General features: G+C 40.2%; 2 protein-coding genes across 2 annotated transcripts; both read left to right on the top strand.

Moving 5' to 3' along the window:
- The first annotated feature begins 895 nt into the window (after positions 1-895).
- On the top strand, positions 896-3,794 carry LOC121350855 (parvalbumin, thymic CPV3). Its single transcript, XM_041462582.1, has 4 exons — positions 896-961; positions 1,329-1,461; positions 1,895-2,004; positions 3,536-3,794. The coding sequence occupies exons 1-4, from the start codon at positions 901-903 to the stop codon at positions 3,559-3,561; spliced, it is 330 nt and encodes a 109-aa protein (XP_041318516.1). The 5' UTR covers positions 896-900; the 3' UTR covers positions 3,562-3,794.
- A 6,495-nt stretch (positions 3,795-10,289) lies between these two features.
- Positions 10,290-22,671, top strand: CCZ1 (CCZ1 homolog, vacuolar protein trafficking and biogenesis associated). Its single transcript, XM_041462581.1, has 15 exons — positions 10,290-10,516; positions 12,118-12,215; positions 12,342-12,435; positions 12,533-12,607; positions 13,611-13,658; positions 13,926-14,009; positions 15,953-16,128; positions 16,356-16,437; positions 16,586-16,647; positions 17,152-17,263; positions 17,861-17,894; positions 18,249-18,366; positions 19,915-20,073; positions 21,119-21,246; positions 22,335-22,671. The coding sequence occupies exons 1-15, from the start codon at positions 10,418-10,420 to the stop codon at positions 22,388-22,390; spliced, it is 1,425 nt and encodes a 474-aa protein (XP_041318515.1). The 5' UTR covers positions 10,290-10,417; the 3' UTR covers positions 22,391-22,671.
- Positions 22,672-22,732: the final 61 nt, after the last annotated feature.

A 22,732-nucleotide genomic window follows, 5' to 3' on the forward strand; every position in this document is an offset into this window, starting at 1 on the left:
AAAGGCTGCTTTGATGGCAGAGTTGTACTTACTTAAGCACTAGTGGATTTATTTTTTAAAAACTGTTCTTTTTGTCCATATTATCTTAGGATATAAATAGAAAGAAAAGTTGAATTAGTTAAGGAAGAAATTTGAGCCAAGTCTCACTTCAAACATTTGATCCATGGAAGTGTAACCTAAGTAGTGGTTATTGTCACCTTTTGAATCCTTTATAAGACAGAGTGGCAAGCCAGAGCCAACATTACAATTTTGCCTGGTATCTCCTCAGCTATTTTTCCTTTACCTAGCTGAGAAAACTCTAAAGGTGAGCATATTATTTGAGATTAATTAAATAAAATTACTGTGCAGAGCTGCACCAGTAGTAAATACAACAACCATTGTTCTAAGGTTTTTATTTTAGTTGCTGGAATTACACGTGGATGGGCTTAACATAGATAAGTATCAGTTTTCTTTTTATTCTTCAGAACTGTTGGGGGAGATCACAGAAGTAACCTTTCTTACCTTTTGTTTTCCAACTGCATGTATTGTTACTTGTATTGCCAGATTCCATGCATTCCAGTGAGACTATTTATTAGATGAATGGTTACATAGAGTTTAAATATGTGCTGTATTTATTTAGGTTGCAGGTAAATGATAAAATATTGATCATCAACTCACAACATGGTTAATGTAATCCATCTCATTAACAACCATTATTTCTGAACTGCTATCTTTAAGGAAGTAATGTACTAAAACTTGTAATTTGTTAAGGAATACCAGAGATGTCACTTTGATCAATGAGATTCATCTACTCTGTTGACCTTATAGTAATCTTCAAAGCACAGAAAAACCCAATTTGCTGTAAGATGCATTTGAATTTTCAAACTCTGTTTGCAATATTCTATTTTGCACAGGTTTAAAATGAGCCTTACAGACATCCTAAGCCCTTCTGACATCGCTGCTGCTCTGCGGGACTGCCAAGGTGAGAAAACAATTAAAAATCTCAAAATCTCTTATTTTGTGTAAACTGGGGCAAGTTTTACCCAGTCCCAAAGGAATACTGAACAAGTGCATACTTTAAACAGATTTCCATAATCTCTTTACTCAGCTGTCACAGTATGTTTGTTCATAACTGGTTTATAGTGTCAATTTGGAGCTTATCCCCACACGATTTTGTTGGATGTTTAGTAGGGTATGGGGCAGTATTGCAAATTCATTCATTCTTTGACAGGCTTCACCTACTGATCATGTTTAGAACAATTAAATTGTAACAAAGTATCATCCTCAGACCGTTTAGGAACTCTGAATGCAGTGGTCTGGGGTTAATTTCTTTATTAATTTATTTTCAGCTCCAGATTCCTTTAGTCCCAAAAAATTCTTTCAGATCAGTGGGATGTCTAAAAAAAGTAGCAGCCAGCTCAAGGAGATCTTCCGGATTCTCGACAATGATCAAAGTGGCTTTATTGAGGAAGATGAGCTCAAGTAAGGATCTTGTTAACTACTTGGAGGATATAAAAAAAATAAGCACTTTTTCCATTCCAGAACTTTCAGTAAATGTGAACACAATTTATGCTAAGTGTTGATAAAACCTTCAGCAGATTGTGAAAAATATATTTAAATAGATAATTCTTACAAATTCTTACAAAGCAAGTTAGTAATACCTGCCTTTTATGCTCAGTATAGAACAAAAGAGCGCCCTGGGGCTGGATTTTCATAGTGGACAGAACCAACTCAATCAGGGTTGTGCTTATAAAGCAGAAGTACATACAAATAAGATTTAGCTTGCCAAAAAAAGCAGTGCTTTAAGGACTTGGCTATTGTGGTAAATTTTAGAGATAGTTATCTGCTTGATTGTACAACAACCATAAAAAATACTATGGTGTGAAAATCTAAATCCAAGTTGTTTCCTCCCAAGGTATTTCCTTCAGAGGTTTGAGTGTGGAGCCAGAGTGTTAACCACCTCAGAAACCAAGACCTTCTTGGCAGCTGCAGATCATGATGGGGATGGTAAAATCGGGGCTGAAGGTACTGACTACTTTGAGTGCAGAATGAGGCACCTCAGGATGTTTGTAGTGATGGGGGATTCTCTTTTATGTTGATGGTACATTAATATACTCCCAGTGATTTTGTTGAAATCCTGGAATACCAACGTGTTTAAGGGTGGAAATGGTCCCTGACCTTACAGGTTCATCTCTGCAATCCCTTTTGCACAAGCAAGTAAAAAACCTTAAGGAACTTTCCTGTTGCCATTCACTCCCATATTTCAGGTTGTTCTGAAATGAACTGCCCTTTATTCCTCCTCCCACTTACTCTAATGTAAGGCAGCACTGGCATCACTTGGAATACACAAATGTAAAATCAGGACAAAAGAATCAGCTGTACACAGGAGAACAAACAGCTCAAACATCAGCTCATTTCCAGCAGCTACCACCCCCCAGAAATTCCACTGGGCACTGAAATCATTCTCAATATGCAGCATGTAGCTCTGTCTTAGCTCTGCATATAAGGATAACAGAATCATCAATTGTCACAAGCCCAGTACAAGATCCCACAACAGGATCTGTGCAGGGATGGCTGTTTTTTATCTTCAGTGGCAGGTTAAGATCCAGATAGGAGGGAGCAGCTGTTTAAGGAAGCAGCATACTGCACTCACCATGTGGAAACACTGGTGTGATTTAATGGCTGCACAGTACAGAAACCTCCTGAGCTCCTAATTCCATATTTCTGTGCCCTGCTTTGGAGACAAAGCACACACACAAAAGATCTGCAGCTAATGGCAGCCTGCCCCATGGGAGCAGTGAGCTGCCCAGACGAGCATGAAAGGGGCTTAGGGAATAGCACGCAGGGAATGTGCCAGCGTGCACATTCCCCAGCTGACTACACTAGCAGGACAGAAATCTTCTGTTTCTTTCTTTGGAAGGAATTAAATCCAGTTCCTTAGGAACTATGCCAGAATAAACACACATGATTTATGAAGCATTCTGTATATTAATACAGTCACTCAGGGATAGGACTGATCAGATACTCTAATTCATGGAAGGCAACCATTTAAAAGATCTTTAAAATAACAATATCTTATTGCATAACTCAACACCCCAGGATCATACCACATGGAACTGCACAGTGTTTTTAGCTTTAGATTGTGCTCAAAATCAACACTTCTCAATGTCTGAAGCCTTACAAACAGTTAATATAACACATGGACTCGCTTTTCATTTTTTTTACTTGAGCTCTTAACTACTTCTTACTTAAATTCCATGTAAGCCATTCCGTTATTTTTGCCTAAGATCAGTATTATGCAGAGAGAAGGCCAAAACTACCCTGAAGATTTGATTATTCCCTGTAAGTCAGCAAAACACACTGCTTTTCCATGTGTTGTTTAGAAGAGGATGTTTAGGCGATGCCTCTCGTCCACACATTTCTTCCCTAGTCATCTATCACACAACTTTTTTCTGTTCATTTCTATTCTAAATCTCTTGATAAGCCACTAATCCTTTACTCCTAATCCTTTCATGTTAATATTTCTTTCATGTAAATATTCTCTTATCTTTCACAGAATTCCAGGAAATGGTGCAGGCTTAGAGGTTCAAAAGGACCAAACCAGATGGAATTGGGATGAATCTTCAGGAGACACTCACAAACCTTGAAAATCAGGAGTCCCTTATTTATCTTGACAGTGTCTGTTATTTTTTCACTGCCTTAGCAATATAATGAAACACTGATTACTGATTTTTTCATTGTGTGGACTATTTACCATGTTTTAACCTCTATTTTAGCAGACACTTCCCTTAAAAATATCCAATAAAAATTAATCATATACTGTAGCCTGTGCTACTTTTTTGACTCCTATTCTGAAACTTGAGAATTCTTAAACCAAAAGTGTTAATCCCTCCAAGATCTTAAACTTATCATATCTTCATATATGGAACATCTTTTGAAATGAGTGGGGGTTCTGTTTACAATAGCCCTTCTGGATTAAGCTTAAGTACTCAGAACACTCAGATCTTCATCAAAGACTAGGAGCTCAGATACAGTTGTGAGATAGGTGAGGGTAAAATCTCTCACTGACTTCCAAGTGAAAAACAGTAATACATTTTTACTTAAGAAGTGGCTTCTGCATGAGGTTGTTGCAGTTTTAAACCACTCTTTTACATCAGCCGATTAATAGATGAGGAAAGCAAAAACCACATGCTTCCCTGCAGAGAGAATTCAAAGGAAAGCCTACAAGGACTTGAGGTTTCAGATAACCATGAGGTTTTAAAGAAGCAGAGGGAAAGCAAGATATCTTCTTGGTGGTATTTTCTTGTTTTCTTAGGGAGGACTGGAAGTGTGGAGGAAGAATTTGTACAAATGCATGTTGAGAAAGCTCCAACTCTCCCTGGTGGGCTGGACTGATGTATTTAAAATGTCCCTTACAAATGCATCCATCTCTGAGAATGCTGAAGAAATGTCTTTTTGTGAGCAAACAACTCATTCACTCAAACAGAGATATTCAGATGCTCTGATGGAGTATTTATACCTTCACTTGCTTTCTAAATATTAGCAAGTTGCAGATCACACACATGCAGCTTGCAGAGGCAACAACCCAACAGAAGCCTTTAAGTGAACAGTTCAGTCACTGCAGTTTCAATGCATTTCTTCCTTTGCTGCAAGTGACTACATTCAAAATTAACTGCATTTCTTCCTTATCAAAGGTCTCTTTGAATACTGGTAATTGTGCACAAAAACACCAAACCCAGAATGGAGCTGTTTATGAGATAACCCAGCTCTTCCTGGGCAGGAGACTAATGAGTCTGAGTGGATTTGTGAAAAGGACCAGGTATCTCTCAGAGCCCCAGAGTCACAGAGTCCACCCAGATAACGCTTCCATAAGCTGGGCCTTTGCTCTCTCCCAGACTGTGCGTTGCACACCTAACAAAACAGTACTTGAAAAATTTCTGTTGATTAAAACATCCTCATCACCAAAGCAAAAGCAGTTCAATAAATTAAAATTCTCCTGTACTCATTGTGAAGAAAAGTTCATGCAGTGCCAAGACAGCCTAGACACCTTAGCCCAAAACAAATTCCATAATGATTCCTCCCTGATTCTTCCTCTGTGCTCTCTGCAGCTACCTACTCTTTTGGGAGCCAAGCAATTGCCTCCTTTTGGGAGGCAAGCCAGACAAGGAACATCCATCGTCTTTAAAAAAATATGTACATATTGATCCACAATTATTAAGAGTTGACAATTGAAAACAGAATTTTGTATAATTTCAAGAAGTTTCAAAGCAGATTAATTTGACATACAAGTTGTTTGTAATCTGGTAGACTCAGTACATTTAATATGGTCATCACAATTTTTTGAGTCTTTTATTGTACGAAAATAATATAAACTGATAAAAATGAACACTGGATTTTGATACTACTTCTTGACATTATGAAATATGCTCTAGAATATAAATCTCTAGAGAATCAGTGACTTAAACAGAGCTATTCAGATTTACACAAGCCAAGGGTCTGACCCATGAACTGACCATGGCCATTGTCAGAATGCAATTCATCCATCTCAGAAGATGGATGTCACAGGACAGTCACAAGAAATAAAGTGTGTCCTTGGCAATGAAACCACTCTGATGACAGAAGGGTCTTGGAGTAGTTCACATGTAAGTAACAAACAAACTGTTCTCCATTTCACTGACAATTAAGTGTCCTGACCTTGACTAATCATGTTACATCAGGCAGGCAAATGCCTGTGAAATAAAGAATTTTCCAGGTGCTGTTGCACTCTAGCTTTTTTCAATGTCTCAGCCTTTGCATGGTGGATCACGACAAAGAAACCAAGAGGCAAAGTACAAATTTTGTTATTCTTCACTGAGATGCAACAGGATGCTGGAGCAGGTCACCAAACAGAAAAATACACTTGCCCTACTCAAGATATTCTGAGATCTCTCAAAATCCAAAGTATTGCAGTTAAAGAATCTTTCCATGCTATCCACCAGGAAAAAAGTACCTTAAAAACCCAGTAGTACAGTACCTACCACAGCAGATTCAAGTAAGGGAAAACTTGTTGACACAAGGAAGAAACATTTAAAATTAAAACATCATTTCTCCAGGGTCCTTGAAACATTAAATAATATTTTTGAAGGCTCTTATAAAACATGTGATAGTAATAACTCAAACTGAATTTATTCACTGACAAAGATATTTGTCTGCTCCCTAGCCTAAAACAAAAAACCACCGGTAAAGCTCCTAAAAACAAGGTATGTAGAATCCCCACTGCTTTAGGCAGGCCCCTGTAACTGAGAAAGCTCCTGGGCAGGGTTTTATTGACTGACAAGGAAGGAAAAACTAAATATACTGACCATTTTTAACCCCCATTTAAAATATGGATATGGGTGCTCACTGTAAGTATCTATTTTATGAATAGCATGGAAATAATAATCAATCTACTGCATTCACCACAATTTGACATGAAAGGCAGCAGTCAGAAACCAGCCATCACTGGCAATCATGCTTACAGATTGCAATAGAAGTTGCAACTGGTTTTCAGAATTGCCAGTTGTACATTGCATACAATTATTTATTAGACACAACTACTATAAAAATACATTTTTAGAAAGCATGAGAAGGCTTTGATTCCCTTAAAATTCAGGTCTCAAGAGTGCTATTGCATGTTCATATTAAGTACTCCCTGACACCTTGTGCCAGTGTACCCTGTCTGTGAACAGTTACAATTAAGATATAAAGAACCCCAGTAGCTTTGTTCAACCTCTAAGCAGAAAAATGCCATGCCTTAAATGTGTCAAACTGTGACATCATTCTTAATGTAATTCTCATTTTTTGCAGCGCTCAGAATAGAAATAATTAACGTATTAATACAATCCATCTTCAGAGCTGAAATCCTTTTAACTGCCTAGCCCTTTCCTCCTCTTCCCAGATTTTCTTCAGATGCAAGCTAGTAACGTTAAACAAACAAAAACATTTCAATATCTCAAATTTTGCATGCAAGCAGTTTTTCAATAATTGCTACTCAGTAACTCTGTGTTCTTAATCGTAACCCAAGGTAGTGTGAAGTTACTGCCTTCCTTTATGAAATCTCTGGTCCTGCAAAGCAAATGCATCCATAATTAAACCATTACTCACCAGGACACCCCCAGTGCTGCTCACATTCCCTGACATCACTCTGAGAAGAAGTCTGGGGGATGTGAAGGCTGTCTCAGCAGGAGCCCAGCTCCAGCTGCACTGTTGTGTTTTCCCACACAGCTCCACAGGCCAGTGGCAGTGTTAACAAAGCGTGCAGACCAGGGATACACAGGCATTGTGCTTTTTGCTGGATCACAGCATTATTTTGCAATTTATTTGCTAAACTAATCCCAAACTGCTGAGTCTACGCATTTGTTAACACATTTAGACTGCATACTGTCAATGGAACAGCTATTTGAGCTGTCAGCTGTATTTATTTAAAGCTGTCAGCTCTAACACCCAGAGTGATTTATAGTACACCTTTTTGTGAAGTCTGCTACTACACAGCTGATGGAAGTGCTCAAAATAGTGTCCAGAAATAGGCTCAACAAACCAAAACATATGTTTACACAGTACTATTTCTCACTTCCATGTACTTTTAAAAACAAATTGGAAAGCACTCATAAAGTTGTTAATTGTTTGTCCCTTGATGCAGGGGTTGTCCTGCAAATTCCCAATGTACTTATGCAGCAGTTTAATTTTACATAATCATGGGCTGGGAATCACATTTCAAACTCAGGGTGATCTGATGCCACTTTGCAAATGTCAAGGTGTGGTGTTACTGCACATACAATTAAGAAGATGGGATGAAATTGGAACCACAATCGAAGTTTCTTCATGCCCTGTTAATGTGCACATTAGAAATGTAATAATTAAATTGAATTTGTTATCACTTGCTCATTGTATATTCTCACAAATACTTCCACCAAAAGCAATGTCAAGTTACAGACGAGGTTGCACTGAGCAGAATTACCTGTTAGCAATCACTACACATACATTAATTCCCTTCCTAGGGAAAGCTGGACATGGAAACACCTTCCTCAGCAATCCCCCTTTACAGTGAGTACCCAATGTCCAGCTCTATGTATCTCTCTTGTATATCCACAATATCTCCCTTAGAGCAGTGTTTGTATTGCAGCAGTAAACAGGCACCCCACGTCACAGCCCAGGATGTCCATCTTGATAAGTCCTGAACACAGCTAAAGTCCTGAACACACAGCTAAACATTTCAACCAACACAAGCAAAAATCTAGTCACTGCTGTTTTTAAATTTATTTGGTAAGAAATTAATTAACTTGACAAACAATACTACCAATTTTAAGAATTTCCTTGTTTTGCTGAGTAGTATAAGCAAATTAACTTCCCCTCTGGCCGGATCAACACCTCATCCCTGCCTGCAGAGCAGCACAAGCAAGGAGGGGAAATTGGCTCCTTTTGTTTCATATATTCAATCCGGACTGGATGTTCCCAGAAATTGTCTTGAGTCTGCTGCACCCTTCAAATGGACAGACCTCAGTGAAAGGGCCGTTCTGCACACACTGCTGAATTTTAATTCAGAGCTGTAGGGTAGGAAACAAGAATTACTGTATGTGGATATCTCATCCTGACACATTTGGCCTGATCCTTCCTCAGACCCTGCTCAGGGAAATGCTGGGGAGCTCAGCACAGCAGGGTCTTCCTTCATCCTGCCTTGCTGGCAAGGGGAAGGAGTCACCTTCTGCTGTGATCTCTCTGAAAACACCACAGAATGACAATGCAGATTCCCTCTGCAGCTTTGGAAACGTTTCCTACAGCTGTTCCAAGCTGGGCTTGGTCTGGAAATGCTCTGTCTGTGGTGTGGCTCAGCCTGTCATGTCACTCCTGCCTATCCAGGCCACACAGGAGGAGCTGCTCATTCGAGCAGTTTGGGTTAAACACCACCCGTGCAGGCAGGAAAGGTGACAGCCAAGGTGGTGGTGATCTCTGCACCCAGGGAAAGGAGCCTGCACGCACCCCCATGAACTCACATATCCAAACCCCAAGTTGAGCCAAGGCATAAGGCAGGAGGGATGGGATGGAGCTGACTCCAGTGGGATTTGCTGCTGTGGCACAAGGCAGGAGGGATGGGATGGAGCTGACTCCAGTGGGATTTGCTGCTGTGGCACAAAGAAGTAGGGGTGGGATTGAGCTGACTCCAGCAGCCCTGGGGGAAACAGTGGTCATCCCTCTCTGGCTTACACCATTCACTTTTTGAGTGCACACATTAAATATTAAATTGCTGCAGTCTTAGAGCATCTCTATTCCACACAGTGCTCCTACTGCACTGGGTTGGACTTTCAAGGAATACACCAGCTGCTGAGGCTCAGGAAGACTACATACATGATGCTACTGGCAATGAAAGTAAATATAAACCAAGAGTGATGATAGGAACCGAAACAATAACAGAAGGGGGAAAAAAAGTTACAACTCAAGAAATACTATGTTTTTTCAGATTTAATTTGGCACAACTTTAAGAGAGTTTACTAGTACATTCTTCTAAATGACTTGGAGGAATAAGATATTCAATTTTATCTGTTATACCTTACCCAGGTGTTTATTTAAGCAATTTTGTAACCTTAGTTTATTCAGATTCCTAAACTTCACACTCCTGTGGAGAAGAAAATAATACATCTCACCATGTAGCCATTTCTACTTCTAGTTTAGCTCACACTGAATTTTATTGTATGTGGGAATTGAAAAGTAATACAAAAGCTTATTTTGTTAGTTAAATTCCACGATCTTAAATGTGCCAGACAGAAAATGGAAAAATAATCAGAATAAACATAATATATCTATTTATGGCAAAAGGATTACCTGAACTAAGTGATGCTGCATGCCAATTCCTTCAATTTACTCAAACTTGATTTCATCTTTCAAATCTCGGATTCTACCCCTAAAAATAAAGAGCTTCTACTTTTTGCAGCTGCCAGACAGCTCCGAACGAGCCAGAGGGGAGTGAAACGCTCGCGATTCCACGCTTCGAACAGGGGCGCAATGGCCGGGGCACGGCGGAACCCCCGGGCACGCCGGCGGAGCTTTCTGCCTGCGGAATCGGAGCGGCTGCCGGGCGGGGCTGTGCGGAACCCCAGCGGGAATCGCGGTCCTGACCGGGCACGGGCCCCGGCTGAGGGAACGCCGGGCACAGACAGGCTCCGGCTGAGGGAACGCCGGGCACAGACAGGCTCCGGCTGAGGGAACACCGGGCACGAGGTCCCTCTCCCGCCGTTCCCGCGGCCGCCGTTGGGGGCGCTGCGGGGCGCCCGGGCCGGGAGCGCTTCCCGGCCGCTGCTGCGCTTCCGGGGCGCGGAGGCGGAACTGCGGCCGGGCCGGGGCCGCTGGAAGCGCGGCGGGGCCGGTGCCGCGGCGGCCTCGGGCCCCTTCCCGATGGTGTCTGACGGCTGCCGGCCCCAGGCTCAGGATGGCGGCGGCGGGGGCGGCCGGCCAGGAGAAGCAGCTCGCTCCGACCCTTCTCAGTTTCTTCATCTACAACCCCAAGCTGGGGCCCAAAGAGGGAGAGGTACCGGGGGATGTCGCGCCCGGGGATGCGGGGAAGGCGCGGCGGTCCGTCCGTGCCCGAGGCCGGGCCGCAGCGTGTGCGGGCTCGGTGCTGTCCCTGCGGAGCGGCCCCGGACAAAGGCCGTCGCAGCTGCGGCTTTCCCGGCCCGCGGCCGCCGCATCCCTGCCTGGCATTTGGGTACCCGCGGGACCGGGCACGACTGCCGCCCGCACTGGGGTCTGTCACTGCTTCACCGAAAAGAAACAGTAACCAGAGGTGTTGTCAGCAGCCGGGCGTATGTTGTAGATGGGGAACTGGACAGTCAGCAACTGTTTTACTGATGCTTTAACTTTGTCTAAAAATAACTTTCTCGACGTAGATACAATATGGTAGAAAGGTTACTGTTTAACTTAGTTACAGTCAAATTACTGCTAGTGTTTATTCATTGTGTCCCTTAGTAAGGAGAGTCAAGAAGCTCTAGTCTCTAGCTTCAGGTGACAGCGTGTAGTGTCATGCTCAGCTTTAATAGTTTCTGAACAGAGCAGTGTACTTACATACTTAGCAGTGGCAGGATGAGGAGGCTGAGCCTGCTCTCGGCACGCTCCTGGTGACTCCAGACCGGGGGAAGCTGTTGTTCTGCTGGAAGATGAGGTGCTGTTCAGAGGGACCCCCAGCGAGCTGGGGACCGAGCCGGCAGGAGCCTCGTGGAGCTCAGCAAAGCCCCGTGTGTGGGGTGGAATAATCTGGCTCACCGCGCCGGGTCGGGGTGGACTGGCTGGGAGCAGCTCTGCAAAACAGGACCAGGGAGTCTGTGAACAACAGGTCCTGCGTGAATCAGCAGTGAGCGCTTGTGGCTGTGGGAGGGAGGGTGGCTCAGCAGGTCCAGCCGAGCCAATGCTTCCCCTCTGTCCAGCTCATGTGAGGTTACTAGTGGGTGCTGTGTTCTTCCAGGGATTCCCAGAGTAGGAAAAATACTGGCAAACTGAAATAGCCTAGTGGAGAACCCCTGAGTCAGTCAGGGGGTGCAGTCTGTGGCGTAGCAGAGGAGCCTTTGATAACTGCATTTGTGCAGCCTGGAGGAGAGACAGTGTGGAAAGGGGGCAGAGGGCAGTCTCACCTGCCTGAAGGGTGGTGGTAGATGATGGAGTTTGGTTCTAGAAGTGAAAGAATGAGGATGGATGGAAGGAAATTCTGATGAGATAGAAAAAAAAAATTTCACAGTGAAGTGATTTAACATCAGAGCAGGGCTGGAAAGTTGTGGGATTCCCATCTCTGGAGGTATTGAACACATGACTGGACAAGGCCTGGAGCAATCTGAGCTGCCTTTGAAGCTTGTCATGCTTTGAGCTGGCTTTGAAGCTCGCCTTGCTTTGAACAGGCCCAGAAGTAACTGGGGCCTGTGATCTCAATAGCCTTCAATTTACAAAGTATTTTGGCATATCGTGGGACGATTGACTGCTTGTGTGCTTAATATACCTTTTATCCATTATTACAGAAGCCCATTTTGGTAAAATAAAATTCTGCCTAGGTTATTAAGGGACTAAAAAACAGCAAACCATGAACTCAATATTCTTTGATTTTTGTTAAAATGCATTTGCTTGGATTCTTTTTTCAAATTTTAGGAAGAAAAGAAGATTCTGTTCTATCACCCAAATGAAGTAGAAAAGAATGAAAAAATTAGAAATGTGGGGCTGTGTGAAGCTATAGTGCAGTTCACAAGGTAGGAAGTCTGATTGCATGGGTGATTGTTTTGGCACAAGCACTGTATTTTAAATATCTCAGTTATATATCTTCTTGTTGTGAGTGTGTATAAATATCTACATCTACTTATATGTTTTCTTTCCAGGACCTTTAGCCCAACAAAACCTGCAAAATCCCTACATACACAGAAGAATAGACAGTTTTTCCATGAACCTGAAGAAAACTTCTGGATGGTCATGGTACTTATGCATGTGATATGCATATTCCTAAAACACCATCCTGCAATGTTCTCAATGCATTCTGCATTGTCTAATACCAGCCTGTTCCACTTCCTAGGTTGTACAGAATCCCATAATAGAAAAACACAAAGATGGAAAGCCAGTCTATGAATATCAGGAAGAAGAATTGCTGGTAATAATGAACTTTCCTTTTTTTTTTAGTGAGTTATGTTGTATTTTTGAGAGTACTTCCACCCAGAAATATCTTCGTTTAATTCTTCTTGAACTGCTGTCAAATTGATTTTATATATATCTATATCTATCTTCATAGATGGAAAAAGGCAAAGTACTTTTCAGTAAAGTTTAAAGAGCACAAGATAGAGAATTATCCAGAGAACTGTTCAAGATCATTCAATAAACACTGGTAAAATATACAGCTGTGAGACTTTTAGCTTGGAGTAGGTGAATATTTCTTAGGATCTGTTTGTTTAATTAAGTTCTTAAATCTATGTATTTTTAGTAGGTGCCAGTATACATGTCACTACTTTCTTAAGACTGCTAGTAATATTTGCTAATAATCTGGAAAACCAAAAAAGCTCATAACTATGATGGGATTTCTTGTCCAAGCTGCAGAATCATTATGTCTGTTCAAGGGTGGGATAATAATTAAAAAGCTGGTTTGTTATCCTGCCCCTGTTCATTACAGTGTGCATTACTTTTGTTCCTCTCTGTGTCCTAAGAAAAGGATTGGAGTCCTAGGGACTCTATTTTGCCAGATAAAATGATCTTTTTTTGATCTGGATTAAGATCTCAGCCCCATAAAACCTGCTGTAGTGTCCCACATTCTTCAGCCTCTGATTTGGGTGAAGAGAGAGCTGTCAGAAAGAGGATCATTTTCACTGACCACTGGCCTCAGGGAAGGGCAACGTTTGTAACTGGAATCCGTGGCATGAGTTCTGAAGGTGCTTTTGGTACTAAATGTGATGGGGGAAGGGACTCCCTTTGTTGAAATCATACTTTATAAGGACAGAGACATTTCTAGATGCTGACTGACAATGCCATTTAATTTTTCAGAGGTTGATTTCTCCGATTTGTGTTTTTGCTGGCTCTTTGAAAATATATGTTATGTGTAGCTCAGACAAAATACTTGTAATTCTGTCTCTGCTTCTACTGATGTGCTGCTCTCTTTCCTGCAGGACAAGGTTTATAGTTCAGTCCTCCAGCAGTGCTACAGCATGTACAAGGTAGGGTTAACACTGGAGGCTCAAGGCCTTTTACAAGACAACAGCATGAGATACTTCAATGACACATAAATTCTTGCCTCTGCTGCAATTAATACCTGGACTTGGCAAATCTAAATGTTTTTTCAGTAAAGAAGGGATACATTTGGATTGGTTTGGAGCATATTAAGGAATGGGAGTTATGTTCTAATCTATATTCATAACCAAGTTACAAGAAATTACTGTAAATGATTACCCAACTAATTGATTTTTTTCTCTTTAAACTGTTAGCTTTTCAATGGCACATTCCTGAGAGCCATGGAAGATGGGGGTGTGAAAGTGCTAAAGGAGAGACTAGAGAAATTCTTCCATCGGGTAAGACCTCTTTTTTCAGACACGTACTGTGATTCTGCACTGGAAATAAAAAAAAGTGGCAGCAATGTGACTGTAAAACACAGGCACTGGAAAAGATGTAGAGTCAACACAAGGTGTGTGGTTACTCGTTTTGTCAAATACTTCCAGCTTTTTCTGACAGAAAAAGCTTCTTTAAGTGGAGTTGAACCACAAGTGTGGTTCTGACTTGATGGAACAACTTAACTGTTGGATCTTTTTTCTGATGGAATTATGTTCCTTCTTTCAAAATTCTGCTTTGATGTTTGAATTGGTTACTGTGATAACAGTTTGTACAGACCTGTTTGAGTGACTGTTCATTCATTGAGTTTAGAAGGAATTTGGGGAGGTCATCCAGTTCAGCCTCCTACTCAAAGCAGGGTAACACTGAATTTAAACTCTCTTGCCCAGTGCTTTGGGTGGTTGAGACCTGAAAACATCCAGGGGAAGAGATTCCACAACCTGCATGCACAGGCTTAAAGTCCTTTTGTACTGTGAAATAGTGAATAGATTACTTTTTTAAGTTCTCCCCCCTACTCCACCCCCTCCATGTGGAATTAGTAGCCAATCCTAAGAAGGCTTCAGGAAATATTACATGCATTATAAGTAGTCTTCAGAATGTCATTTCCTAGCTGATGTTTTAGTGAAAGGATAAAAGGCAAAACCTATTTTTCACATAAAGTAACTGGCTGGGTAGTCTCATCTGGCAGAATTTTGAGTTCCTACATGAGAAGTTTCATCACACTTGGAAAGTGCTTGCCCCCATTTTTCTTGTTTGCAAGCAAGGAAACAGGACTACTGTCAGCAGTTTGTGCTTTTGTGGTATTGAGATCTCTGATAATGATGGAGTGCAGACACTGTGTAATGGTGTTTAAAATTTTTTTCTTCTAACAGATTTTGAGAATGGCACAATGTTGTGACAGTGTAAACAAAAGTACAGGCTTTGCTTGTGGATTTGGGGATGGTCTTGCTTGTTTTTTGTAAGACTTGTGGTAGACTCCAGAATAAACACCATTGGCACAAGGAGTACCATGATGAGCTGGTGTGTGCTACTGTCCAGAGTAAATTAAAAGTAGACCTTTGAAAAAAGAAAGCAATAAATGTTTATTGCTAAAACAGAGAGACTTAAAAGCTGTACCAGAGATCTATCACCCTGTTGGTCTGTATTTCTTGTGGGCATTCAGTAATGTGAAGTGACTGTAGAGGGAGCCATTGGATAAAGCATCTTCCACAGACCTCTTGACAGCGCATTTGAAATCTCTTGCTAAAGGTTACAGTCTATGAAGAAAGTGAGTAATGGAAATTATTTATTCCATTACACATTGAAAGCATCTGTTCCAATTTCTACAACTGAATCTGAAATTAAATATCAGTAAGATAGGCTTTGCTTGCTTATACTCTCAAAATATCTTGATTTTTTCTTAAAAGCTGTTTTCATAATGATTAAATAAAAGCAAAGTGACACCTGGAATCACATTCATGCACTGACATATGGATCACAGAATGGTGTGGGTTGGAAGGTACCCTTAAAGGTCATCTAGGCCAACCCCCTGCTATGAGCACACATCTTCAACTAGATCAGATTACTCAGAGCTTTGTCCAACCTGGCCATGAATGTTTCCAGGGATGGGGCAGTCACCAGCTCTCTGGGCAAGCTGTGCCAGTGTGTGAGCACCCTCATTGTAAAAAACTGCTTTCTCATGTCTAACCTAAATTGAGCCTCCTTCAGTCCAAAACCCTTGTCACTATAAACATCTGTAAAAGTCTGTCCCCACATGAACAAGTGTGTCAGACAAGCAGTGCTGGAAGGACTATTTTTTCTTTGATTTTAAATCCAAAGTGTTGGGGATTAGACTCAAATTTGTCATTTAAATCTACACCGTGGCAGTTTTCTGAATTCTAAAAGCCAACTGTCGTTGTTCTCTCAGTACTTGCAGACACTGCACTTACAGTCTTGTGATCTGCTGGATGTGTTTTGTGGAATCAGCTTCTTTCCACTGGATAAAATGACTTACTTGAAAATTCAGTCATTTATTAACAGGATGGAAGAAAGCCTGAACATAGTGAAGTACACTGCATTTCTCTACAATGACCAACTTATCTGGTAGGTACTTCAGTAGTTCTTTTGTGTGCCTTCAATTTCTAATCCTATGAGTAAGTGCCATAATAGAGAAGCCTTTAAATTAGTGACAGAGTTGGATCAAAATGAGAAAACATGAAACAGGATACCATTCAGTAAGAAAGGCATTGGTCTGAGCTAGTTAGAGGAAAATGTGTGATCTGAACTGCAACACAAATGTAATTTGCTTCTTTTTCCTCACAATGTTCTAGGAGTGGACTGGAGCAAGATGACATGAGAATTCTGTACAAATATCTCACGACATCTCTGTTTCCAAGGCACATGGAGCCTGAGGTAGCTGGGCTGGGGGTTTTGAGGGGCAAGGTGGTTGGGTGGTTTTGGTCTTTTCTTCCTGTTTGCCTGTTACTAAAAATACCAAAGAGAAATCTCTCTTCTCTCTGCCTCTAAGCTAGTTTTTCCTGTATGTTCTTTTCCCCCTCAGTTAGCAGGAAGAGATTCTCCAATACGTGCTGAAATGCCAGGAAATCTCCAACACTATGGAAGGTAGGTCTTGTTTTACTGTCACCATCTACTGCTTCTTCCCCCGGGGCAATACATTTGGGAGGAATGTGTGTGTTTTGAGTACATATTTCACACACAGTCCATTCCAAAGGGTCACACAATAGTTGCTGCAAGTGTAAAACTTGACCCTTGGAGAAAAGAAAATGCTTCATTAACATTACTGCATATTTATTTTTCTTCCCATTGTTCTTAATGCACTGTATGACAAATTTGGGAATTGTTACAGTCATTTCTTTTCAGTCAAGCACTCCAGAAAAAGGTGTAGTTTTAATCTAGGATTTATCTATTTGTTCTTCCTCTCTACTCAGCGTGTCAGTGAGGAATTCTGTACTTAAGCAAGTGGGCAACATTATTTTGCATAATTATGGGTTTGGACACCTTTAATCAGGAGAACTCCTAAAATTGCAAGTTTGGAGAACATCTGTTAAATTCAAGAAACTGAAATACAAGTATTCATCACATCTGACCTGTTGAATTATTTTCTAGGTTTCTTACTGGACCTTTAAATCTTAATGATCCAGAAACAAAATGCCGTTTCCCCACAATATTTGTTAACACTGATGACACTTACGAAGAGCTTCACTTAATTGTTTATAAGGTATTACATTTTCCTCTACAATTACTCTACAAATTAGGAATCTCTATGCAGTGAAGGTGACAATGATGCGAAGTACTTAGGAATTGTAGAGAAAGGTGCATTATAAGAGACAGAAAACTGGCATTTCTAGCAACAAGCTTTAATGCCTGAATTCTCTTCTCCCCTCTCCTGCACCCTGTACAAAACAAAAAAATTATTTTGTTTTACTAAAGCAAAATACCAGCCTTCAGTTGCTTTAAGTGATTTCATGCCTTGTTTGATATGTGATTAATCAATAAACTAAAAAATATTTTGTTCTCACCTTAAATGGGAGATTCTTGCAGATATCTTTGTATAAAGTGCATTTTTACCAAGTTTTATCTTTCCCCTACAACTTAAACAGTTAACTGAATTTTAAAACCATAGCTGAATTTTAAAATCATAGCTAACCTGTGTTATGCAGGACTGCAAAAAGGTTATCCTACTGAAATGTTACCTTTAAAAAAGATTTTTAAATCTCATCTCACCTGTGTGTGACCTCTCAGAAGTATTGTCCTTTATTTGAGTTAGTGAAAGTAATCTATTGTGAATGGCTTTTTTGCTTTTGTTTTATTCCAGGCAATGAGTGCAGCTGTCTGCTTTATGATTGATGGTAAGTACCTATTAGCATCAATTATTTGCCAAGACTTTCATATGTAAAATACTTTGACATGCAGCTTGTTTTACTCTTGAAAAATACTCACATTAATTTGTTATTTGAGTCTCTTTTTCATGAGTGCTTTTAGCAGTCTTTTATCTTTGTTCCAGTGGTACAAGTAACTCTTGTTACACAATAAAATGACTAAATACTGCTTCAGTTAGCCATATTCAAAATCACCCAAGGTTTTAATTGTGGGAGAAATTTGTCCTTGGACTCTTGCTGATGTTTAAAGAAAACAACTACAGAAACTGTACCTTCAGCTGTGGGATGAGAATCTCACCTCTCCCTTTTCTCTGCCTGACACAGCTTCAATTCCACCCACACTGGAGTTCTGCAGAAAACTGGACAGCATTGTCGGGCCTCAGCTCACGGTGTTGGCATCAGACATATGTGAACAATACAACATCAACAAGAGAATATCAGGGTTTGTACCACACTTCTTTTCCTGCTGCATTCCCTCATTAATTGATGAAAAGTTAGGTTAAATGAACTGCTTCAATAATGGTAACATGAGCCCAAATTTTGAAAGCGTTAATGGTGTACTTAAAGCAATGCTTGTCTACTTTTCTGCATCTTTAGTGTTTATAAAGTGCATGTTATTGCATATTTGGGTTTCCCTGAAGTAACAATAGATGTTACTAATTTAGGAACAAATGTTTATTGTCTGGCTGAAATGGGAATTTTAGTGAGTAAGTTATTTGGTTGCAGTGGAAGCTTTACTGTTGAGGACTTTTCCAGAATTACTGCTTCTTGAAGTGTTGCCATATATAGTAGGTGAGGAAAAAAAGGTCTTTTATTTTTCTATTTTGCAGGACTAAGGTAATTACTTGAGGGGCAAAAAGCAATCCAAAGAAAAAGGATGCTAATGCTTTGGAAAATATCTTTCACTTAGAACTACAGCTTGACTTGCAATAAAATTGCATTTAATTTTTTATAAATTTATTAGTTGGGGAGGCAAGAACAGTATCCCATATGGCAACATAAAAGGAATTCAACCAAAGATAGGTGTGTGAGTGAACTCAGTCAGAGGTACCATCCCAAATCAGCAAAATCTCACAGGATAGAATAGGATGTACTTGAAATTGTGCCAATCTACTAAATCATTAAACTTGGGGTTTTAAAATGTCATCTGGGACTGGCTTTGGCAGCTTTAACTCTTTAAAAGTTTAATGCCATAGTGTCCTGAAAACATGATACAGTTCCTTGGCACTAATGCATGTGGGTGACAGAGAGTAGGGGTATCTGGTTGTTTGCTATGGTGAGCAGTGTCATCACAGTATCTCCTGCTTCTAAATAATGCACTGCCTCAAGTACCAATTGCTGCAGCCAGTTTTTGGTCAGTCTGAATGTGTTATGACTTCTACAAAAAATTACAGCTCTAGGTTTTTATATTAACTTCATAAAAGAGGAAATGGAGGAAGACAGCCAAGGCAGGAGTTTGAAAATAGTCTCTTGCTTGGCCCACACAAATGATGTGGGGGGAAATCTAATTGCCTGGATCAAGAAAGAGTTTGTTCGCTTGGTTGTAACAAATAACAAAAACATGAATAGAAGATGACTTATTGCTCAAATTAAAGACCCAGGATCCATTCAGATCAGCTTTGACTGGGATAAGGGAGAGCAGCAGGAACAAAATGAGGCCAGGAAAAAACAGCTCATTAGAAAAATGCAAATTAATTACTACTCTGAAGTAGGACAAGGCCTTCAGACTCCCCTGTGTGTTTTTACTGGCAGCATGAGTGGCAGAAGGGGAAATACTGGCTGGTTCTGCAGACTCAGTTGTCTTTTGGGGTTTTTTTTAAGTGTGTTAAAATGAGTTTCAATCCCACAAGTCTCTTCAATGTGAAGATAAGTCCAGGCTGTGTAAGTTAGCTTTCCACTGGCTCACTACCCAGTCTCTGGGAAGCCTCTGCTTATAGAGCATGTTGGTATTCACAAATCACTTTTTTTCTTGCTTTTTAAATCTTCCTAGGGCTGAGAAGGAACCTCAGTTTAAGTTTATCTATTTCAATCACATGAACCTGGCAGAGAAAAGTACCATTCACATGAGGAAAACACCCACTGTATCACTTGCATCTGTTCACCCTGACCTCATGAAGATTCTCGGTGACATCAACAGTGACTTCTCCAGGTAATGCTTAACTATTAAATAGTCTGCAACTCCTACTGTCAAGCAGATTTTTTTTCTTTGCAAAGGAATGGTGCTTTCCAGTCTTTTTGTTGAGGCTGGCTGTTCATGTTTGGGATTTTGTGTTGGTTAGAAGCAGTCCATCTTAAAAAAACAAACTTCTAGTGTCCTTTTAAACAAAAAATTAAAAGAGGGCCTCTATCAAAGAAAATATGTCATCTATTGGAGGCTTCAGAGTAGTCATAGAAAATGGGATGGGAAGCACAAGAGTCTGTCTAATCTGGGAAAGCAATGTAAATGACAGGGACACTTGCTTCTGCCTGTGTCATACTTGCCCTGACACAGCTGGTGACTTCTAGGGGTGAGACAAAGGATGAAATGCAAACCTTGCAGTTACTGCAGCCCTGCTGACAGAGAAGGTAAGTGGCTTCTTGTCAAAGGGTATCATGCTGCAAGGTGGGAGAGACCCTCTGTCATTATAAAAGTTAAGAAAGAACATGACAATGCTGAATGATTGGGATGCCCCTGACTCTAATTAGCAACAAGCTGTTTTCCCACTATGCTTAAGGACAAGGTTTCCATTTTTCTATAAATGAAGAAAGTGTGTTTCATCATGTTATGGAAGTACTGGGTTAGTGACAGCTTTATAGAAGATATCCAGTTGTGGAGCATAGTTTAGGTCTAGGTTTAACAGTTCTCTGAAAGCTTAGTATCACCAACCCATCTCCAGCTTTCAGCATTTGGTCCCTGTGGAGCAAATCCTCATTCTGTGAAGTGTGTCCTTACCAGAATGGAGGAAAGGTGCTTCCTTCAGTGTTTTCACTGCAGTGTTTGGCTAATGAAAAAATTACTGATTATCACATTTGGGCATGTCCTAAGCAGCCATTTCTGAAGGCTTCGACCTGGACTGAGTGATGGCCAAGTTAGAACTGGTGTTTTGATACTGCACAACCACAATTTCTGACATTAAGCTGTCCTAATGATTACAGATAAAGTTGTTGAAGATGAAATTGCTGCCACCTTCTTTACTTTTTAAAACTTCTTTCAGAGTTGATGAAGACGAGGAAATTATTGTGAAGGCAATGAGTGATTACTGGGTAGTTGGGAAAAAGTCTGACCAGCGAGAACTATATGTTATTTTGAATCAAAAAAATGTAAATCTGATTGAAGTTAATGGTAAGGATTGTTTCTTATTACCTTTAAATACAGTTACTCCTAAAATGTGTGCCCCTAGACGAGTAGTACAACCCAGCTCATGAGAAATCTAGAGAGGGACTGATCTTTGATGGAGCAGGTGGGTTTGCCTGAGGTTTTAGTCTGCCTACTACGAGCTGTGAAAGGACAGCATAAATATTCAGCAGGCATTCTTAATTATTAATCAGTCATTCTTCCTCCTTCAATTAATAGAGGACAGCACTGTGAGCTTAGTTTAGGTGCAATTAAAAAAGTGTATTACAGATGAAAGATGAATATATTTACATCTATTTGTCAGTGATCCAGGGTTAGTTACTTACACATTGTGGCTGACTTGTCAGTGATCCTCATCCATCGCTGTCTTGTTTCTAAGATGGTTTTGAGAATGATTTACTAGGACTAAGAATGAGAATTAACATGAAGATGCAATAAGCTTTTCCACTGCTATTTCTCTAAAAATCTGTTTGAATCTTGCAGCAATGCTAGGGCTCTCTGTTCTAACAGGAGGCATTAGACAATGGGAAAGAATTCATACCTTGCCAGGACCAAAGCCTAACAACCTACATTTTAAAAAGAGGAATGAGTTGTGTAACTTGGAAATCTCTCTATAACTGTCTTTCAGCATCAAACCTACCATACAGAAACAGTGAGTGAGTGTTTCTGTGCCTGATAAACCTAGGAAGTTTATCAGTCTACCAAATAACACAAAGCAAAAGTTTTGCAGACTTGATTTACCGCAACGGAATATCCTAATTCCTCCTTTCTCTGAAAAAGGGGTTATAATATACTTCCCTTAACTATATGTTAAGCCAAGTCTACTGCTGTTGCAGTGTTTGATGAGAGGCCCATCATTTACACTTAAACCACTTTCAGACAGTGGGAGACATCAGACTTGACTTTCTCCTACTGAAAAGACAGCAATATTAAGTGTTATTCTACATTAGAAACTCTTAGGGCCTTTTTCTGTTTGAATTTTATTAAATTCTCTATGACAATCCCCAGGATTTTTCTGGAGGAGGTTTCTGTAAAATACAATACTGATGGTTTTTTGGTTGGTTTTTTTTTAACAGAAGAAGTGAAGAAACTTTGTGCAACACAGTTTAATAACATTTTCTTCTTGGATTGATCTGCAAAGGGCTGATTTATTGAAGATGTCAATGTCAGGCACTTGTTCAACATGAGAAGTTATTAGTCATATTATTGACTGGAATAATGACAATAGTAAAGCAATACTTGCTTTGTAAGAATCAAAATTTCTACTAAAATCTGTAAACTCTGACCATAAAATTTTTAAATTTTAAAAATGTTTATGTGCAAACTAACTAAAAACCAGTCTGAATTCATCTGTACCATTCCATTCTGATATGTTATGTGAATATTTTGCTGAAAAATAAAACTAATAATTGTTACACTTTAGAAGCATCTGTGTTCATTTGCATCATGTAACTTCCTGCTAGTTATCCAAAAC

The sequence above is a fragment of the Pyrgilauda ruficollis genome, unplaced genomic scaffold (assembly GCF_017590135.1).
Source record: "Pyrgilauda ruficollis isolate IOZ18807 unplaced genomic scaffold, ASM1759013v1 scaffold16, whole genome shotgun sequence".
Classification (NCBI taxonomy): domain Eukaryota; kingdom Metazoa; phylum Chordata; class Aves; order Passeriformes; family Passeridae; genus Pyrgilauda; species Pyrgilauda ruficollis.